This window comes from Pezoporus flaviventris, unplaced genomic scaffold (genome assembly GCF_033815535.1).
Source record: "Pezoporus flaviventris isolate CSIRO_AGI_PZ_B2104156 unplaced genomic scaffold, CSIRO_AGI_Pfla_v1 ptg000016l, whole genome shotgun sequence".
Taxonomy (NCBI): Eukaryota; Metazoa; Chordata; class Aves; order Psittaciformes; family Psittacidae; genus Pezoporus; species Pezoporus flaviventris.
In genome coordinates this window covers 6,980,380-6,999,266 of record NW_026892564.1, presented here as the reverse complement: position 1 = coordinate 6,999,266, position 18,887 = coordinate 6,980,380, and the positions used below count along the sequence as shown (strand labels likewise).

The 18,887-nt window shown below is 35.0% G+C and overlaps 1 protein-coding gene across 5 annotated transcripts in view; it reads left to right on the top strand.

Moving 5' to 3' along the window:
• Positions 1-18,887, top strand: part of METTL25 (methyltransferase like 25) — a 61,127-nt gene that overhangs the window by 32,792 nt on the left and 9,448 nt on the right. For 2 of the 5 annotated variants that reach the window (XM_061454692.1, XM_061454690.1), the window contains exons 6-9: positions 6,423-6,517; positions 9,014-9,043; positions 10,121-10,194; positions 12,600-12,693. In XM_061454692.1, the coding sequence (XP_061310676.1) occupies positions 6,423-6,517; positions 9,014-9,043; positions 10,121-10,194; positions 12,600-12,693 (293 nt within the window). The remainder of the gene's footprint in view (positions 1-6,422; positions 6,518-9,013; positions 9,044-10,120; positions 10,195-12,599; positions 12,694-18,887) is intronic. The other 3 variants (XR_009743625.1, XR_009743626.1, XM_061454691.1) reach the window with 3 other exon arrangements.

Genomic DNA, 18,887 nt, shown 5'->3' with positions numbered 1-18,887 from the left:
ATTTATTTTCATCTTTGTTTTTGAATTTTCATTCATGATCACAGAAAGAAGTCATAGATACTCAGGTACGCTAGATGTGAAGTACAAATATGCGACTGAATTTAACTAATAAGTGTCTGAAGCCCAGGTTTCTCATGGTTTGATACTGAGAAAATGAAAAAGAAAAAAAAAAAAGCCAATAAAACCTTTGAAAAGCAGCTCCATAAATTAATGGGAATTGCCATCATAAACACCTAAATAATACATTGACGTAGAAAGGCAAGTTGGGGAATTATAATTCATAACTGTAGTGGAATTTGGAAACTGGAGGTACAGAATGAATCAGCTGAAATAGATGGCAATATTGAATTAATAGCAAATGGATAGAAGATGTGACGTGTACTTCTACATTAACTGATTAGATTGCTACATGCAATATTTTACATTGGCTGATACTGATCACAGTTCATAAATAGATGTAGATGTAGGGTGTTTTTATCCAATGCAGCTTTTAAGTGGTAAAAGACAAAGACGTATTTAAGTATTTAGAACTGACAAGATTATACTGTAGTAACTCAGTGAATGGTATTATTAAGAACTACTCATAATACACCATTTTGAAATATCTTTCAAATTCTTAATATTAACATTTTAATAATATCATTTCAAATCATTAATACATTTCTGTATTAAAATGTCAGAAACTGATAGATAAATTTCAATACAGAAACTGATTTCAGTCTTCATGGTAATTTTTAAAGGAAATTTAAGATTCTGTCACTAAAAACTACCATTATAGTGGTTTCATACAGCACTAGCTGTGGGTGTACTGTCAGCATAACTGTATTAAATTAGAATAAACTCTCTTTCTGTTGAAGTTATGTTCTCATGCTGATAAAAAATCAAGAGACTGGTGTTTCACAACATTTCAATAATAATTGCACAAGTAAAGATAAAATTTAGGACTGAAGTGAGCAATCTTTTTTTTCTAAGGAGAATATGATTTCTTAAATAAAATACAGTGAGTGGGAACTTCAGCCTGTGCACTGAAAGGATATTTCTGCCTTCTCTTTGCCACATGCTGTTTACAATCTAATGAACTTCATTACTAGAAAATAAATATCTTCTGTTCTCATTATGAATATTCTAGAAAAATCTTAAAAATCTTAAAATAGAAAGATAAAGTGCATTTCAAGAAAATCAGAATCCTCTGCTTTATAGTACTTTGCCATTTTCATAACTTATTTGTACTACTGTGCTTTTAAAAAGATAAAAAGTTTCCAAACAGACATTATAATCCATACCACAAAGAGTGATTTTATGGTGGTTTTGTTGTTTGTTTTTTTTTTTTAATAAATTGTACATTAACCATTGGGATAGGCAGTGTTTTGTGAGTGAATTGGGATTGTTTCTGTTTAAAAAATAGTGTTCAGTGCATTATCTTAATAAAAATATCTCTTCTAGAAGATGAAGCAGAAAACACAGTAATTTAGTTGTTGTATTAGTAACTGCAGTTCAGAATAGTTGGGAATTGCAAGAAATTAAAAAGATGAGAAGTGTAAATGCACATACATTTTTATGAAATGTTACCAAAGAAAGGTAAAAAAGAAACTGAAAGACGACATGATATCCTAGTTAAGCTTATTTCTCTTGTAACAATGAAGAGTTTTGGTCCTGATATTTCATAGAAACTATATAGTGCCATAAAGCTGTGCAAAGTAAATTTTAAATATTAACACACTAGAAGTTGTAGTTTTTTGCTTAGAGATGAACTATGGGAGGCCAAATATTAAAGATAGTGGAGTCGCTTGTCCTGTTCTCTTGAAATTCCTTGGAAATCTCTGTGTATATACAGAAGGATTAGCTAGTAAAATCATCTGACTTCTACTGCCAGATATTTTTCCTGTAACTACTAAAAAATGAAACAAATAGAAAACATTCACTGTTGTGTAGTTTGGAAAACCAGTGTCCTAGGTACACAAATGGTTTCGTTAGTTAAACAACTCTTTAAAAAAATGTGTTTGACGTAATGCTGAGCCAGTAAGAGTCTTACTGGATCGATGAATAGGATGGTAACAACTATAAGGCTCACCTAAAGCTTTTCTCTGCATCTAGACAGAATTAAATAATTGAAGTTGTAGTTGAACTCACTATAAATAGATACTTATTGTGATTTATACTTTTGTTACTGCTCATTATAATTTTTTCAGTGTATCAGATGTCCATATGTATTGCCTTTTTTTTTTCTTGCATTTTGAAGTTGAATAGAAAGAAAAAATATCCTTTACAAAGTTCAAAATAGTACGGGTGCTCCAGATAGCATATGCCACTAGTATTGCAATATTATAAATATTGCGCAAAATGGAAGTTCAGTTCCTCTACAAAACTTAAGAGAAATTTACTAATAGTCTTATAAAAAGTTCCAAATAATTAGAGGACAAGAAATAACATAAGACTTCCAGCACCAAGTTAAGAAATAAGACTTCCTTCTGACAAAATGTTAAAATACAGAAGTAGTATTGGGTTCCCAGAAGTGGGAAGGTAATCTGACATACCTTATAGAAAATTTTGTCTTGTTCAGTTGAAGTATGAGACTTTGCTTTTATTTAAATTTAAAATGTTTTACAAATATAATACCTGAGGGTTTGTATTCCTCTTTGCTAGACAGAGCTGGGGGAAAAAAAATCTATGAATATTTTTCTGTTGTGGCTGGCATCTGGATGTATTTGCACTTGTTTCCCAAAGTGTTAATCTCCTCCACAGCATTTCAAGTATGTAATAAAACATAGACAGCTTCTCCATACAGTATATGGTACAAAGAGTGTGAGAAGTCAGCTGCTGAAGGGTTAGTCATGAGACATCTGTGTGATCACAGGAAGAGTGAGTAAATCCATTGAAGGATTGCTTAATGTGAATATTTAAAGGATTTTCCCACCTATGTTTTAAGATTCATAAAGTTCCTTTGTTTTTCAAAAGAGATTAAAAAAATGGTAATGGAAAAAAAGTTGGTGAAAATTTTGAAAAAATTCTGTTAAAATCCCTTTCTGGGAGAGATGTTATGCCTACCAGAAAAATGTTCTTTACTATTAAAAAAAGAATGGTAAGAACAGCATTAGTTTGTTTAAATATATTTTATATATATATATTTAAACAACTCTTCCATGAAACTGTGAATGTTAGTAAGCTCAGTCAGAGGGCAATAATAGGGTTTTTTTTCCTTGGTTAATGACTGGAATTGTTCTTTTCTGTAGCATTATACATTTTGGTGTTATCTACACTTTGTTTATCCTGCTGTGTGTAACTGGGTGATTTTGATGAGAATGTTTTCTGACTTCTGCCAGATGTCTCCAATTTATGGGGACAGTGAGCAATAACATCAAAGTATCTTCAAGCTACCTTAATCAGTGTTTTATCTGTGTAGGTTTCCAAAGAACCACACTCTTGACAAAGCTGAACTAGAATACAAGTTTGTAGTTGTTCATGATGCTGCTTTAACTCTAACATGTTTTCTATGTTCTCTTCCTCTGTAAGTGATTTACTGTGAAATTATAGTTTGATTTATAGATTTTGTTCTAGAACATAACTTTTTTTTTTTGCAATTGTTTATTTTGTTGTAATATAAAAAATGGAAAATACACTGTTTTGTTAAACTGAAACCTGATGATGTTTTTTAATGAAAACATTTGCTCAAAGAAAGGATTTTTTTTTCCTTTTTTTTGAAGATAAAAATGTTTTTCTTAGCTCTGGTGGCAATTCTGTATCATATAATCTGCCTGAGTCTGTAGAGTTGAAAATTTTACTTGTGCCACTGAGATAGATTTCTGAAGAAAGGGGTGCAGAGATTCAGTGGTGTCTGTGAAGGTGACCTACCCTGACCCAAGCACATTGGTCTTGACCAAGCATTGGAATAGGTTGCCTAGAGAGATTTTGAAGTTAGTTTCCTCCCCTGGAGATATTCAAGAATCGTCTGGACACTATCCTGAGTAATGTGCTGTACGTGACCCTGCTTGACCAGGGAGGTTGGAGTACATGACCTCTGGTGGTCCCTTCCAATCTCAGCCATTCTGTGATTCTGTAATACTTGCAACAATTCGTTTTACTAAATGTGAGATTTAGTCTTTTTTAAGAGGTTAGTTTAGAGGGAAGTTATAGCTATTTAACTAATAGATTCTAGGATTATAACCCAGCATAGCTTCAGCTCAGTTCTTCAAATGATTACCAAGATTCCTCAGTTTCTTAACTTTTAATTGAATGAATTCTGTCTTGATTGGTTGCTCTATATTGAATTATAATGTGGTTGCTTCATGCATTGTTGAATGTTTGAGCTCAAGCTGAGCTTGAGCTGTTTGCTGTGAAATCTTCCATAGAATACCCATATTTAAAATGTTGCTTGAATGTTTTGGGAGATCTATACAGATTGGAACAGCTGCTGTCTATTCAGATAGATGCACAATATGGTAATTAGCTAGCTATATAATATTAATTATATCTGAAAATAGTTGCAGGCATTAAAAGAATTTCCTGCAGTTTAAAATGTAGCTGATAAACTTTATAATTTTATAGCAATATATTCACCCTACATTTTTTTATTTTTTTTTTTTAATCAGCAGTGTGCTTAAGAGTGGCCTGGATGTGGAAAACTAAATGGAACTCAAGGCAGTACTGTGTATATGTGGTCAATTTTAGATATACACAAAAATTTTTGTGTTAGAGCATTAGTTTCCTTCTCTTTTTCTCCTGTTTTACAGCTTCAGTAAATTAAATGAAGATGGTGCTTTGCCTGATTATCTTTTTCAAAGGTATCATAAAATCTTCAGAATCATGCATGAGTACAGTGCACTAATACTGAGACTGTAGCTCAGTGGGTAGCAACTTTAACTTTCATGAATGATTAGTTTGCCTTGAGGATTAGGGTGTAAATTAAAAGGGTTTACTTGAAAAGATAATGATTTCATCTTTCTAACTCAGTTTGCAAATTTTTTGTTAAATATTTTAATAAATGTATTAGAAAGACTTACTAGTGTGACTCACACAGTAGGAGCCATGGCAGTAATTGTTGTCTTTGCAACAACAACAAATATATATATATATATATATATATATATATATATATATATATATATATATTTGATAAGTGCTTCTTACAGTCCCTGCAGTAGAAATACTCAGTTTTATTCCAGGTACTCAGTAATGAGACTTGAAGTTAATGAATATTCTATAGCTTTATAGCTTGTCATTAGGCACTTATGAAGTAGAATTAAAATCCTATTTTTAAATCATGGTTCTCAAACCAGTATTCATCTGCTAAGAGCCTTTGGTATTTCTCAGTGTGAGGTTGCCTGCAGAAGATTGCCTTGTCACTCTAGACATCAGGAAAGACTGGGAACTACCACTAGAAAACAAAAGGATTTCGCTGTGGGGAGGAGGGTCGTATCCTTTATAGCTTCCTATTTCCCTTTTTGTTTGCTTAACTTTCATGAAATGAATTCTACTTACACATATGTTTCTCAGACTGGTAGTAAATTTGAAGAGCCGTATTTCTGCTGTCCTCTTTTTAACCCTGTTACATGATTTATCTTCTAATATGCGCTGGTCATCTTTCTATGCTAAAAAGCCAGGATCCCAGACGATTTGGGTTTTTTAGTTGGTTTGTTGGGGTTTTTTTAAAGTTGTAATTCTTATTTAGCATTCTAAAAAATCAGCTGACAAATGTGCTAATGAAAATTCAATTGTAGATTTTGTCTACATTAAAAGTGGGTATTATGAACATCTATAAAGTAATCCCTGTACTTTAGTTTTTCCACATTTGCACTAGTGTTAAACATGAAGAATTGTGTTGTTATTCAAAATATAAATGTTACTGAAACACACTGAGCACAGACTGTGATGCAAATGCCTCTCAGTGTTTTGAAGAAACAGCAAGAGCCTTTGCAGCTGCTCTTTTCTGGAAAACAAACAATCTGCCTCACAACAGAAAGGGCCTTCAGAACTGAAATAAACAAGTACTGAAATAAACAAGTTTCTGTGTGATGTTTGGAAGATGTTTATGATAGCAGAAGAACCCAATGAGAGCGATACCAAAGTCCTGCTACATTAAATGACGGCCAGGCTTACATTTTCTGACTCATGGCATGGCGTAGGGTGCAATGAGTATTTGCAAACTCTTCTCTTGTCCCCTGGAATTTTTTTTTTTTTTTGGTGGATTTTTGCAAAAGCAAATAGTTTTTGAAAATCTGATGTTTTTAGGAATTCAGCAAGCTAAAAACATCTGGTGCAGGGAAAATACATTTTCTATAGCATGACCATGGGTTTTGGTACTGTACTAGAACAGTTAAGTGTTTCTGCTGCCATTAACTACTGTTCATTTTGCTCAACACTTTGTATTCTGTAAGAGAAAAATAGCCCATGAAAGCTGTGCCTTTTGGTTTTTTTCCGTTTTGCAGAATGCTCCAATGAAGTGTGGGGATTTCCCATGTGTCAGTACTTGAAGGACAAAGGCTGGTGCTGTGGTCGCAATGCTAGAATGTCAGCATGCTTGGTATGATTTCTCTTCTTTTCTTTTTCCTACCGAGAGCTTTATCCAGATGTTACAGGATTCATTGTTTTTGGCTTCTAATCCTAAAGCCATGAGTTTAATCCAAGACTCTACAAAATAACATCATTAATGTTGTAAGCATGATGAATTAGTTCTAAAAAAATAGTATTGACCTTCCAGCTTTATATATTTTATACTTGCTGAAGGTATGAAAAAAACAGAGTATTGACAGAAATGTTTTTTAAGAGGGGACAGAAGGGCCAAACCTTTGTTGAAACCTAAACAAGGTAAACCCTCAGGGTAATAGTTCCTGGTCAAGGATTTAGGGGGAGCAAGATAATTGTAGAAGGGTTGCAATCAGTAACTCCCCCAACACCTTCATGATTCATAATATTGAATGTTCTGACTGTATAAAACCCAGACAAACCTGCCTATTCCAAAAACTAGAAGAGCTCTAAAATCCGTGTGGCTTAAGAGACTGGAAACATCTTTTTAATATTGCACCAAGAGACAAAGTGCTTTTAAAGACATAACCTCATCAAGACAGTATGATAAACTGTTGTCTAATTTGAAAAAAACAGATAAGTACTGAACATTTCAACCACTGTTTCAGTTAGAAGCCCACTATTCCTTTCTGCTCTTAATTTTTGATTTCTGGTATCAAGATGAATCACATCAGGTCCTGGCTATCTTTTGCTGCTAGCTCTGTGCCTCTGTTACAGAGAGCAGTGTAGAAAAAAGACAATTTAGGCTAATGCATAAGGTTATGTAAACTTGAACTAACATGATAGTTAAATGCTATCAGGAGAAAGGATAGGAGGACAGTTGTTTAGTATTCATAAGGCTTAAATGTGTTACTCTTGGCAAGGTACAAGAAAAAAAAATGTTCATTTTAGAGATGTTACTGTAAAACTAATCATGAAAAGCACTTTGTAAAAGGGATTTGCATTTTCTCTTTTTGTTGTCAGTGTCGTGCAATACCAGTTCTTCCTCAGCTGACACATTAGCTATTTCCTTTCCCATTCCATTTATTTTGGAAAGAAGTTTGGGCTGTTTTTCAACAATGGTAGGAAGATAAATTTTGTAAGAAAATGACCCCCAAGAGACAGTACCGATCGTGACATATATATCTAGATTTCACAGAAATCACAGAAATTTGGCAGTTTAAAACTTTTTTGTTTAAGCATTCACAAAAGGCAAAGAGTTCTCCTGTGTCACTAGATACTTTTCCTATTATTATATTTGTAATTCTCTATGCATTTTTCATTAGGATTTCACTAGGATTTTCCTTGTCTTCTAGGAGGTACAAGGGAAACAGTGCAGTGCAGCTAGGCACCCATCTTCCTAGGGGTAATGGCTAGCTAGGAGAAAATGAGTCTGCTGTGCAATGATCGTTATTGCTGATGTTCATTATTACATGTCATTCAAACTGGTTAAAGTCCCAAAGGCCAAAGGTTCTGCATGAGAGTTTCAGTTTCAGACCCCTGCAGTATATATTAGAACCCACATCCATTTTCTAAGCAGCACCAGATATATGCTGGTATGAAAGTTACAGCTTATACAGCAAAAGTTAGACCTGAGAGTCAGCCAAAGCCATGAACAGAGGAACTGCAACTACTTGGACCGTGTTGAAGAACAGTCTGAAATACAAGATCAATTCTAAAGCTAGAAGAAGAAGTGGGTGATTCAGACGCAGACTTATTTACTGTAGTGGAGATTGGGGACTAAAGGTGGCAATGACCAGTAAATTGTTAGGCAAATTTTGTTTACCATCTAATATGTTGTGGTGTCAGATAATTTACTGAATTTTCGTCCTTGTTTCCAGTATGATCTTTAATACTCGGTTGAATTTTTTGTAAACACTATCTTTTCAAGTGTGGAAAAGTATTCCATGCTTTTAATTATTTGTCATTCTTTGTCACTATGGATCATAAAAATCAAATACTTTCACACCTGCATTAAAATTTACGATATGAAGAATCTAGTGAAAGATAGTTCACAGTATTTTAAACGGCAGTCTCCCTGAAGTTTTCATTTTCTCTACATATGGTAGTTCAGAACTTACCTGAATACCAGGGACTAAAAGTATTTAAAGATATTTTACATTGAACTAATATTTACTTTAAAATAGCTGAATATACAAAGTGAATTATTTGTATGTTGGTATGAACAGACTCAAGAAAAATGCATTTCTGTTTAGCAGTTCCACAGAAAGTAATCCTCTGAAATTCTTTTACAATACTAAGAAAAACAAACAAACTTTGCATGCATCTATTTCCATACAGTTGTCATTGCTTCTCCTATAAATAAACCAAAACAACAGGAGTGAGCTGATTATGAGTCCCTGAAGGTATTAACACGTTAAAGTGTGCAAGCTCATGTTATGTCACACCATTAATCTTTTAAAATGTCATCTCCTCTGACTTTTACACAATGTGTTTATAAAATGTTCTGATAAAGAATAAACATATCAGCTATTTAATTCCTTTACTCTTAAAGGCTTTGGAGCGAGTTGCAGTTGGCCAAATGGTAAGTAATATTGTTTATTTTAGCCATTCTAAGATAAAATGTGCTTTTCCTCCTTGAACGCTCTTAATCCCTGGCCTTTTATTGAACTTCTGCATTTCTGGAATCTAAAAGACTAGCATATACTACATCGAATCCTGATAGATAGCATGTGTCATTGTGAAATCACATCTCAATTGGTGTGATTGTACTTAGTGAATCTGTTCTTCTGGCAAATAAGAGTTTAGAGAAAAAGCACAGCTTAAAACTTAAGGCATTAAACTACCCTTCCTACCTCCTTTCACTCTTTCAGCTCAGACATAAATTCACTATAAATGTCCTTCTGATATCCCTGTTTTGGATCACTCTGTCCCAGTGTTTTATCAACTAATGTAAAAATAGAAATTGTTATGACAAAAGCTTGAACCCGTTAGAAGCATCATCATTCTCTTTTTTATCCTTGTATGTTTTTTCCCAGTGAATACCTTGAATTGTTGTGCAAGTTATCCTTTTGGGGGTGGTGGACACCAACAGTGCAAATATTTAAAAGCCAGGGCTGAGAGACCTCTTCTTTCCATATGTAAGCCCACTGACCCTAGTAAATGCACTTTGCTGTGAATTTTTAATTGGGAAGCATTAACTGGTTTTATACAAACAGATCTCTCATACACAAAGATATTAAGTTTCCAGTGTAATCTCTTTTTTATGAGCATTGTACTTTCTGCATGGTTCAAACTACAGTGTATGGTGATTCATCTAGGGATTACTCCTTTTGTCTTTAAGACAGCTTAGGTAAATTGTTATTTTCATTTTGCATAGTAGAATTTAGATCATGATCAGTACCTTTTCCCTCTGCCAACCTTTGAACTTCTACTTCAGAGTTTCAGGTTTTTTCTTCCATTCGTGTTTTTGTTAGAATCTGACCCAAAACATAGTTTTAACTGGATGCAAGAACATGAGTAAATTGTCCTCTTCAACTTTTATGACTGATTGTAAAGAATACAAGCCAATAAGTAGTCAAGGAAGTCAATACTGTTTTGTTACTCTGATCTTAATTTCAGTGCCAGTTTTAAATCCTTGCTGTGGTAAATTTTTTTTCAGCTGCCTACAGAATCATTGTTTTATCGAGCTGTTCTTCAGGTTATTATAGAAGAAAATTATGGTGTTACTAAAAGGTAAGAAGCTCTAAATTAAGAGAATATGAACCAAAGATCTGATTCTTTTTTTAACTCTATTATATAGAGAAAGTATTTATTAGAAAGCTGAAGGGTGTAAGAACCAGTCTTAGTCTTGACTGTATATGCATTGTGTTAGTAAACTGCAGAATAGTTTCATTCATCCTAAATCCATAGTACAGATGTATTGCCCTTCCTTTAGCCATTGCTGAATTAGGTCCTCTTTCGTAATGGACATGTGAATAAAACTTCACCAGAGAACTTGACAGCGAATTCACTAAAAAGTCAACCCAATCCTGGGCTACCCTTTTGTGCAGAGGTTTTGGCAACTTTAGTAATTCAGAAGACAAAAAACATTTCCATTTGTCCTGAGAAAAACTGCTTAAAGCTCAGTGGCCATTGTGGCTGTAAAGGGCTACTTACACTGTCTACCCTGGCTCGTACTGTGCCCTTGTAGGGTGGGATTTGGAGAGCTGGTGCTGAGGGCCTGTCATCTGAACTATATACTCTTTTTCTGGAGCTGTAGTTGGATTAGATTTTATCTAATTCTGTGGAATGTATATCCATTAGCACTTGGAGGACATTCAGAAGCACACCTTCCAGTTTAATTTAAATTGAAAATAACCCATTCTGGGGGCTCTGATCCTATCCCACAGTATGAATAAGGCATTAGAGGTGGGGAAAACCATAAAATTCATTTTAGAATTATATTCCTGATCTGAAATAAGTGCTAATGCAGATACCCCCCCCAAATCTTTTGCTAAATGTAGAGCCAGACAGCTTACCTTTCAGAAGGTCAAGCTCCTGAAAGAAGAAATGCTTTTTAATTTTAGAATTATGTAAAATATCATACATAAGATCATGGCTACTAAACTGCAAGGAAAAGAAGTGTGAAGTAGATCATAATATGTTTCTTTTGTTAAACGAAGTAACTTGGCAGAAGTAATTAAAATTACACTTTTGAAATAGAAGCAGTGACTACCTTGGGAAGACTCTCCCGGCTTTATTACTGGGCATAATGTTATATGGTGTAGAATATCCCTATGGTCCATTCACATCAGCTGTCCCAGCCATGTCCCCCAACATTTCTTATGCACCCCCAGCCTACTTCCTGGGGGGCAGAGGGAAAACCAGAAAAGTCTTTGATGCTGTGCAATCACTGTTTGTCAGTAGCTGAAATATTGGTGTGTTACCAGTGCTATTTTAGTCACAAATCCAAAGCACAGCACTATATGGGCTGTTGTGAAGTTAGGTCCATCCCAGACAGACCAAAGTTTCTTTCTACCTAATCACAGTAGCTTGTGATTAGGAAGCATAAGCATATTCATAAACATGAACATAATGCATAAACAACATAATCATGAATTCATTTTCAGACTGCATCAGCCCAAATGTTTAGGTGCATCTGAATATTAAATATGACCACAGAAATGATTCTCAATCAGTGAGAGTCACTGCCAGCTAAACAGCATTAGAAATACCACTGAATGAAGTCTTTCTGTTGTCCTCTTTAAATAAGGAGAAAGGCAGTTTACTATGAATAAAGAGGATGAAAAGTTTTGAACTAAGATTTTTCTACACAGTTTTTCACTGGGGGGAGGGCAGTGTATTTATTCCTAAGTAACTGGGTAGCTGAAAATTCTATAGCTGAAAATTTAACTCTTGCACTGCACAGCTGGAAGAGGAATTACATTAGGACACAGTCAAGAAAGAGAATTCAGACTAACAGAAACTTTGTGCGTTGTTTCTCCAAAATATTTTAAACACAAAGAACAAATGTAAGTGTCCTGTTAGGATAAGGTCTTCCTTATTCATTTATTTATTAGTTTTCATGCATTTTTTTTAATACGCTTTCTGAAACAACTCTTATTTTTGGCTTCTTTCAAAAGCAGACATTGAGTTGTAAACAGGAGAAAATTTTGGCATCATTTACTGAAATAATTGCAAGGGTAAGAACACAAGGTAACAAGCAAAAGTGAAGTTTTTCTCCAATTTGGCATTTGATCTTTCCAGTGGTTAACAGTAAATAAATGTCAGCATCACTAAAGTAAATTATAAAAGTATTATAGTAGTATAAAAGGAAATATATGTCAGCAAAAATAAGAATTTTATAGTTCATGTAGGGAAATAAAAATATGAGGTGAGAAATTAAATGCAACTTTCAACTATCTAATGATAACCATACTATAGCTATAGTACAATTGCACAGTTGCTGTATCTAGAAATTTCTTCAAGTACTAGATGGCTTGTTTTCCTTTAAGTAGTAGAGTTAAAAGAAAAATTGTTACTAACTTGGCAGTAGTAGCCATCCGACTTCTTTCTCCTCAATTAAAAATTAAGTTAAAAATGTGTCTGTTTCTGTTATTGAATGTGTAAAAGCCTGCATCTCAATGCTGTTTTTGCAGTGATCGACATGTTGGAAAAACTTTCTCTAAATCATCTTCCTTCGTAGATTATGTCAGAAAGTCTCTGAAAAAGCTGGAACTTGATGATTCAAAGGTGAGTCACTAAATAGAGACTGGATAAAATTCTTATATTCATGTAAGTCAGCACCACAATGCAGTGTTTAAGCCACTGAGTTGATTTAGTTTATATATTACTGTATAAATATATATTAATAGTAATATAGGAAATCCATACTTACATATTAAAAAGAAATGTATCAAAGTTGAGTATTTTTAATGTTGGGTTTCTTGTTTTTTTTAATAGACTTCCATGTATAAATTTCTTTAAAGATTTTGTTTTCAGATTGATATATTCTAATGTCTTTATATACAACCAATCCTTTTTTATACATGGTGCTCATGATCGGAATTTTTTTAAGCCTTTCTGATATTTCTGAAGTTAATCCTACAAATCTCCTTCGAGGCAAAAAAAAAAAGAATCAATACATGCTCTATTTTATACATGCTGTCATTTAGAGGTAAGTATACTTTTCAGATGCCAAGTGAAGGAGACATGAAGAGCTTCTTGCTTGCGCCATTACTATACATCCTGATAAAAGTAATTCTTATACTCTTTTAAATCCATTTGAAATACTGTTCTATACAAACACGTTGCTTTTTTGTCTGTACTTAAGTTTAAACTGCATGTGATCCAAAAAAAGATGAATAATGAATCACATAGTAAGCACTTTGACCCCTTCTTATTTGCATTTTTTTCTGCAGCAATATTATCTTGAACCCCTTGGACACTTTGAAACTGGAAAATGTAACATTATAGCAAGATAGGCAATTCCATCCAAGCAGTATGTTTCTCTTACAATTTAGTTCCCAAAGTATTTCCAATTTACTTTACCCTTTAGACAGTCTCCTTAAATAGATCTCTTTTTGAAGATCTTTGAAGACCAAATACTATTTTTTCTTTAAATGAATAGATGTTAAGGATAAATACTAAGATTTTTAAAAACTTTCCTAGATAAAGAAGTACAAATATGAGATTTAAACTTATAAAATATTTTGGATTTTTTTTTATGTTCGTCTGTGTTTTATCTTAGTACTACAACTGCTAAATTGGTCAACAGATGGCAACATCACATCAGGCATGGAATATGACTGTGTGAAGATTACAACATTGTGACAAGTTGTGCAATAGAGACACTAGAGAGTATTAGACAGATTATTAACAAATTTAGTACAAATCAAAGAAAAAGTACTAGTGGCAAGTATGTAAATTATTTAAGGTAAATGTTGTTGTCATCTTTGGTAAAGCAATGCTTAAAATCTGTAGGCAAAATGCCAGATCACTTAAAATTTTCCAGGCACATCAAACCGTGAACTAGGGGGAAAATGCAAACCCAAGTAAGCAAGTAAATGCAAATGACATTGGAATCATGTTTACAACGTTTAGAAAAATACTTATGCCTGATGTTTACTGGCTTTTAAAAAGGTTATATTTAATTCTACTTGCAAATTGAGTTACCTCTTTGCTTTTCTGTATAAACAGGACTAACATCATGCATTTACTGCAGCTGACAGTAAAATGGTGTCTTCCTCAGTATGCATACGATCACCCAAAAGCAATAGTCGGCTGTTTGTGCAATAATCAGTTTACTCAATCACTGATTAAACTCTGCTGGTAGAAAGCTATAAATTCTTTTCTTTAAAGCCAGTAAGCATAGAAACTTTGCGTCAGTATGTCTGATTTTAGACATGCTGCCTTTTGCTAGAAAGGGTCTGGACAAATGCAAAGTGCCCTTAGAGAAAGATGTCTGTCAACACTACTTCAAGCTGCACATGTTTGTGTGCTTGCTAAAGACCTGATTCAAGTAAATCCTCATTTTTACTTACATTTCTCCTCATTTTTCTGTACAGCTGGCTGCATACTGAAGACTGAATTTTATGCTAATATAAACAATATTATTTTTATTTCCCAGCTATGCTGAAATCTGCAGCAGCACAAAACCAGTGCTATTTTGATACTACTGAGAGGAAAGTTGTTACTGCTCCCTCAACAGTGGTTCTGACACTGCAGTTTTCATTTTCCAGCACTATATCTACACAATATTGGAGAATGCATTAAATTCCTCTCTTCAGAAAAAAAATACTTACATGGCTAAAAATGTGATGAAGCCTAAACATTTGCTCTCATAGACAACAAAAATCAAAGAGGAATTTACGCAGAATTTGTTTTCTAGCTCTGTTGTTAAAAATTAACAAAAAAAACAGCTGTACTGCATAGACCAAATGTCTACTTTGTCTCCAGCAATGGCCAAAAAATGATGCCTTGGGAAGCATATAAGGCAAGAGTAAGTTTACATGAAGGATACTTCCAGAATTTTTTGTGTTACACTGTGTAGTACAACCAGAGAACAATGAGGAAATATTATTTGCATTTGAGTCTCTGTTTTACATGTTGAAAAAGCATTTTCTAAAAACCAGAAGTCAGAAAACTGTGTCTCAGGTCTTTTACTATGTTTGTCAGAAAATTGAAGTGAGTTTAATCTCTACACAGTAATAAATGTACTGGGAAGTAGAGGGGCAACGGCACTAGGTTTCTAGGAGTCACTGCCAGGGTTCGGTAGCTTGGCATGTATTGTAAAGTCATCGACGTTTTTGATCACTGTGGCTGGACTTTTGGGAATAAACATCCTTCCAGACTCATGGTTCATGAACATCACAGCTGCCTCCTTTTTATACACTAGTGCCTCTGTAGCTCTGGTGCAATCATTTTCCAGTAATGATATGTTCTTTAATCCTGCTGATTCTTCATATGAACAATCTTCTCTGCCTCTCTCACTTGTGAAATAGATGTGAAGATCTTTCTTTGCTTATTTGAAGACCCAGACCCTTTATGAAAAGATTAGCAATTGCAAGTGAGTTAGAATAGTACAATAGTTTTTCTACAAAAAAAAAACCCTAGCATTTATCAGTCACCTAGAGCCATTCATTATTACAACTTACTGTTCAGGGACTGACGTTTCTCATTACTTTAGCCAAAATAATCTCCTCTATTGTGTTTGTTTTCAGTGTGGAAGAGTCTGTCAAGTCCAGATGAAACACTGAGATACAAACAAACTATTTTTTCTGCCCTTTGGTACAGGACCATCCCTTTCACGTATCTCTCCACCTCAGTAGTAAAGCTGAGACATACACCATGACTACTGAATGTCTGACAAAATACTCCCAGTTTGTGAGGGCAGAGGGAGGTCTTTTAGTGTGAGCGTGATGCTTCACAGGTGTAGTTATATTGCTTCTAGCTTCAGAACAAATGGAATTGCTTTGTGGGCCATGAATTCCTGAACAGGGCTTCAGTAACTGGTCTGGATACACACCGAGACAGTATTTTATTCCTGGTTGTTTATTTTGTCATAGTTCATTCTGTTCCTATACACTCCATGTTGTATGGGAAGAATGTTCAGTGTCACACTGATATGGGAGAAATTCTATAAGTAAAATTTCCCTTTCAATTACTGTTTCACCTAATTTAACATGAATGTGGGACTTTCACATCCCTGCTCCTTCTCCTAGGGGAGCTGGCCACTCCTACACTTGTGTTGATTCTTTCAATCAGCAAAAGCAGTTGCTCCTTCCTCTTCAGCAGAACATGTTTCAGCTCTTTGGCTTAAGTGCTACAAATGGCATTGCCACAGCAAAAAGTCCTTGTATAAGTATTTATGTATTTCTAGAGCATTTGAAGGGGGAAAAAAAAAAACCAAAACAACAACAAAAAGCTTTCTTAAATTTCTTGTACTTGGGTATATTAGCAAAAGATCTTTTACAGGGCCAGTTTTTAAGGTGATTAAAGGGAGAAGCTGCTTACAAGGCTAAGGCATGGCTGTATGTCTGGGAGACTTAGTGATCTAGGATCCATTTCTGCTAGTAAGTGAGCCTTAGCGGGTGGAGCTGTTTAACAAAGAGAAGCTGGCCAGGATTCATGCAAAGTGCAATCTGGGAGTAAGGAGAGAATTCTATTTAATGCCGTGTCTGATTGCAGGAAGATAAACAGGGCTGGGAACACTCCTGACACATCCACAAAGATCTCCATCTTCCATCTCCTGCTATATTCATACTATAGTTACTGCTGTGGGATAATAGCATATAAGATGGTTGCTTTGTCTTGGTCAAAATACTTCACAAATCACTTAACCCTTTGAGATGTAGACATATGCTAAAGACATACAATAGTAATTTCAGAGGTAGGGTCACCTTAGCTTTCACACACAAAAAGAAGTTTATGTGCCTGTCAGCAAGTGGTTTTTTTCCGATTTACTTGGTTTTGCTCAACGAAGCTTCCAAGTCTGCTGTGACTGGTGTATTTCAGTTTTGAACAGTCGGGTGTCTGCACATAACTTGAAGCTGCTGGGGCTTTTCCCCAGGAAAAAGTCAATGATTTGGCATGTGCCCCGTCTAACAACCTGAGATGAGATCTGCAACAAGAAACAGATGCTCAGTTTCCACCATCCCTGTTTGCTCTACTCTGACCAGACTTCTTACAAATATGCTGCCCACGTGTTTTTTCCTGAGCTGTGCTTCAGGTAGAGCATCCCAAAAAGGCACAGCTGTCAGGTCTCAACTGGCTGTTTGGTGAAGGGCACTTTCCATGAGACATTCTACCCATCACAGTAGTATTTGCATTAATAGCATAGAGAAACTCACATCCTGTAAAAAGCTCATTTATTGTCTTAAGTAATTTAAATAACTTTGATATTAGATACCTTATGCCTATCAATGTTAGACTCAAAATATTTCAAATCCTTGATGTAGCTATGTAGCTAATTTTTTATGTCATATAGTCCTGTGTATTCTGCAAAGAATTTAGAATTATATTTAATTGAATAAGCTTGTCAGTGCTTTCTTTCTCTACAATAACCAAAACTTCTAGGTTTGTTTAAATAAAAATTAATTTTATATAATTTTGTCTGATTTTTACAAGAATCTCTGAAAATATTGCTTATCATTAGTTTATAAAGTGATCCTTTTCCTATATTAGTTACACTTGCATTTTAAGATAATTAAACATCCAAATATATCTAATATGCATTGGGCTTACTAGTTCAGCTATACTAAAACTCCTAAATTACTTCCTCTTGCTACACTGACTTCGTGATTTTGCAAACTCCAGGCTGTTTAGTTTTGAGTGATAAAACTGGTAAATAATACTGAAATCAGAACTTGTGTGAAAATGTAGTTTCTTTTTCACTAATTGTTTATTTTTTAACAGATTTTTTTTTTTCCCTTGGGAAGCTTTTTATGTATTTAGTGTAAATAGTTGTTATATGTTTCATTGATGGGCCAAGGCCCACGGTATCAGGTTCAACACGTCTCAGTGCCAGGTCCTGCATTTGGGTCACAACAACCCCACGCAGTGCTACAGGCTTGGGGAAGAGTGGCTGGAAAGCTGCTCAGTGGAAAAGGACCTGGGGGTGCTGTTCAGCAACCAGCTGAACATGAGCCAGCTTGTGCCCAGGTGACCAAGAAGGCCAAGAGCATCCTGGCTTGTATCAGAAATAGTATGGTCACCGAGACAGGGGAAGTGCCTGTCCCTTTGTACTCATCACTGGTGTGGTCACACCTCAAATCCTATGTTCAGTTCTGGGCCCCTCACTGCAAGAAAGACATTGAGGCGCTGGAGCAGGTCCAGAGAAGGGCAACAAAGCTGGTGAAGGGTCTGGAGCACAGGTCTTACGAGGAATGGCTGAGGGAACTGGGGTTGTTTAGTCTGGAGAAAAAGGCTCAGGGGGCACCTTATCGCACTCTACAACTACCTGAAAGGAGGTTTCAGTGAGGTGGGGTTTGGTCTCTTCTCCCAAGTGACAAGTGACAGGACAAGAGGAAACGGCCTCAAGTTGCACAAGGGGAGATTTAGATTTGATAGGGGAAATATTTCTTAACCAGAAGGGTTGTTAAGCACTGGAACAGGCTGCTCAGGGAAGTGGTGGAATTGCCATCCGTGGAGATATTTAAAAAACATGCAGGTGTGGCACTTCAGCACATGGTTTAGTGGTGGACTTGGTAGTGTTAGGTTAATGGTTGGTCTGGATGATCTTAAAGGTCTTTTGCAAGCTAAACAGTTCTATGATTCTGTGATACTATATAGCAGTAGTGTTTTTTTTAAAACAGTGATACTTTTTAAGAAAATACAAGAGCATTGATATGTGACTTTTTGCTTTTATTTTGATGATCCAAAGGCCTACAAATAGCAGTAGCATACATATAAAGCCTGAAAACTAAGTAGCTGAGCGGAGTGATCTC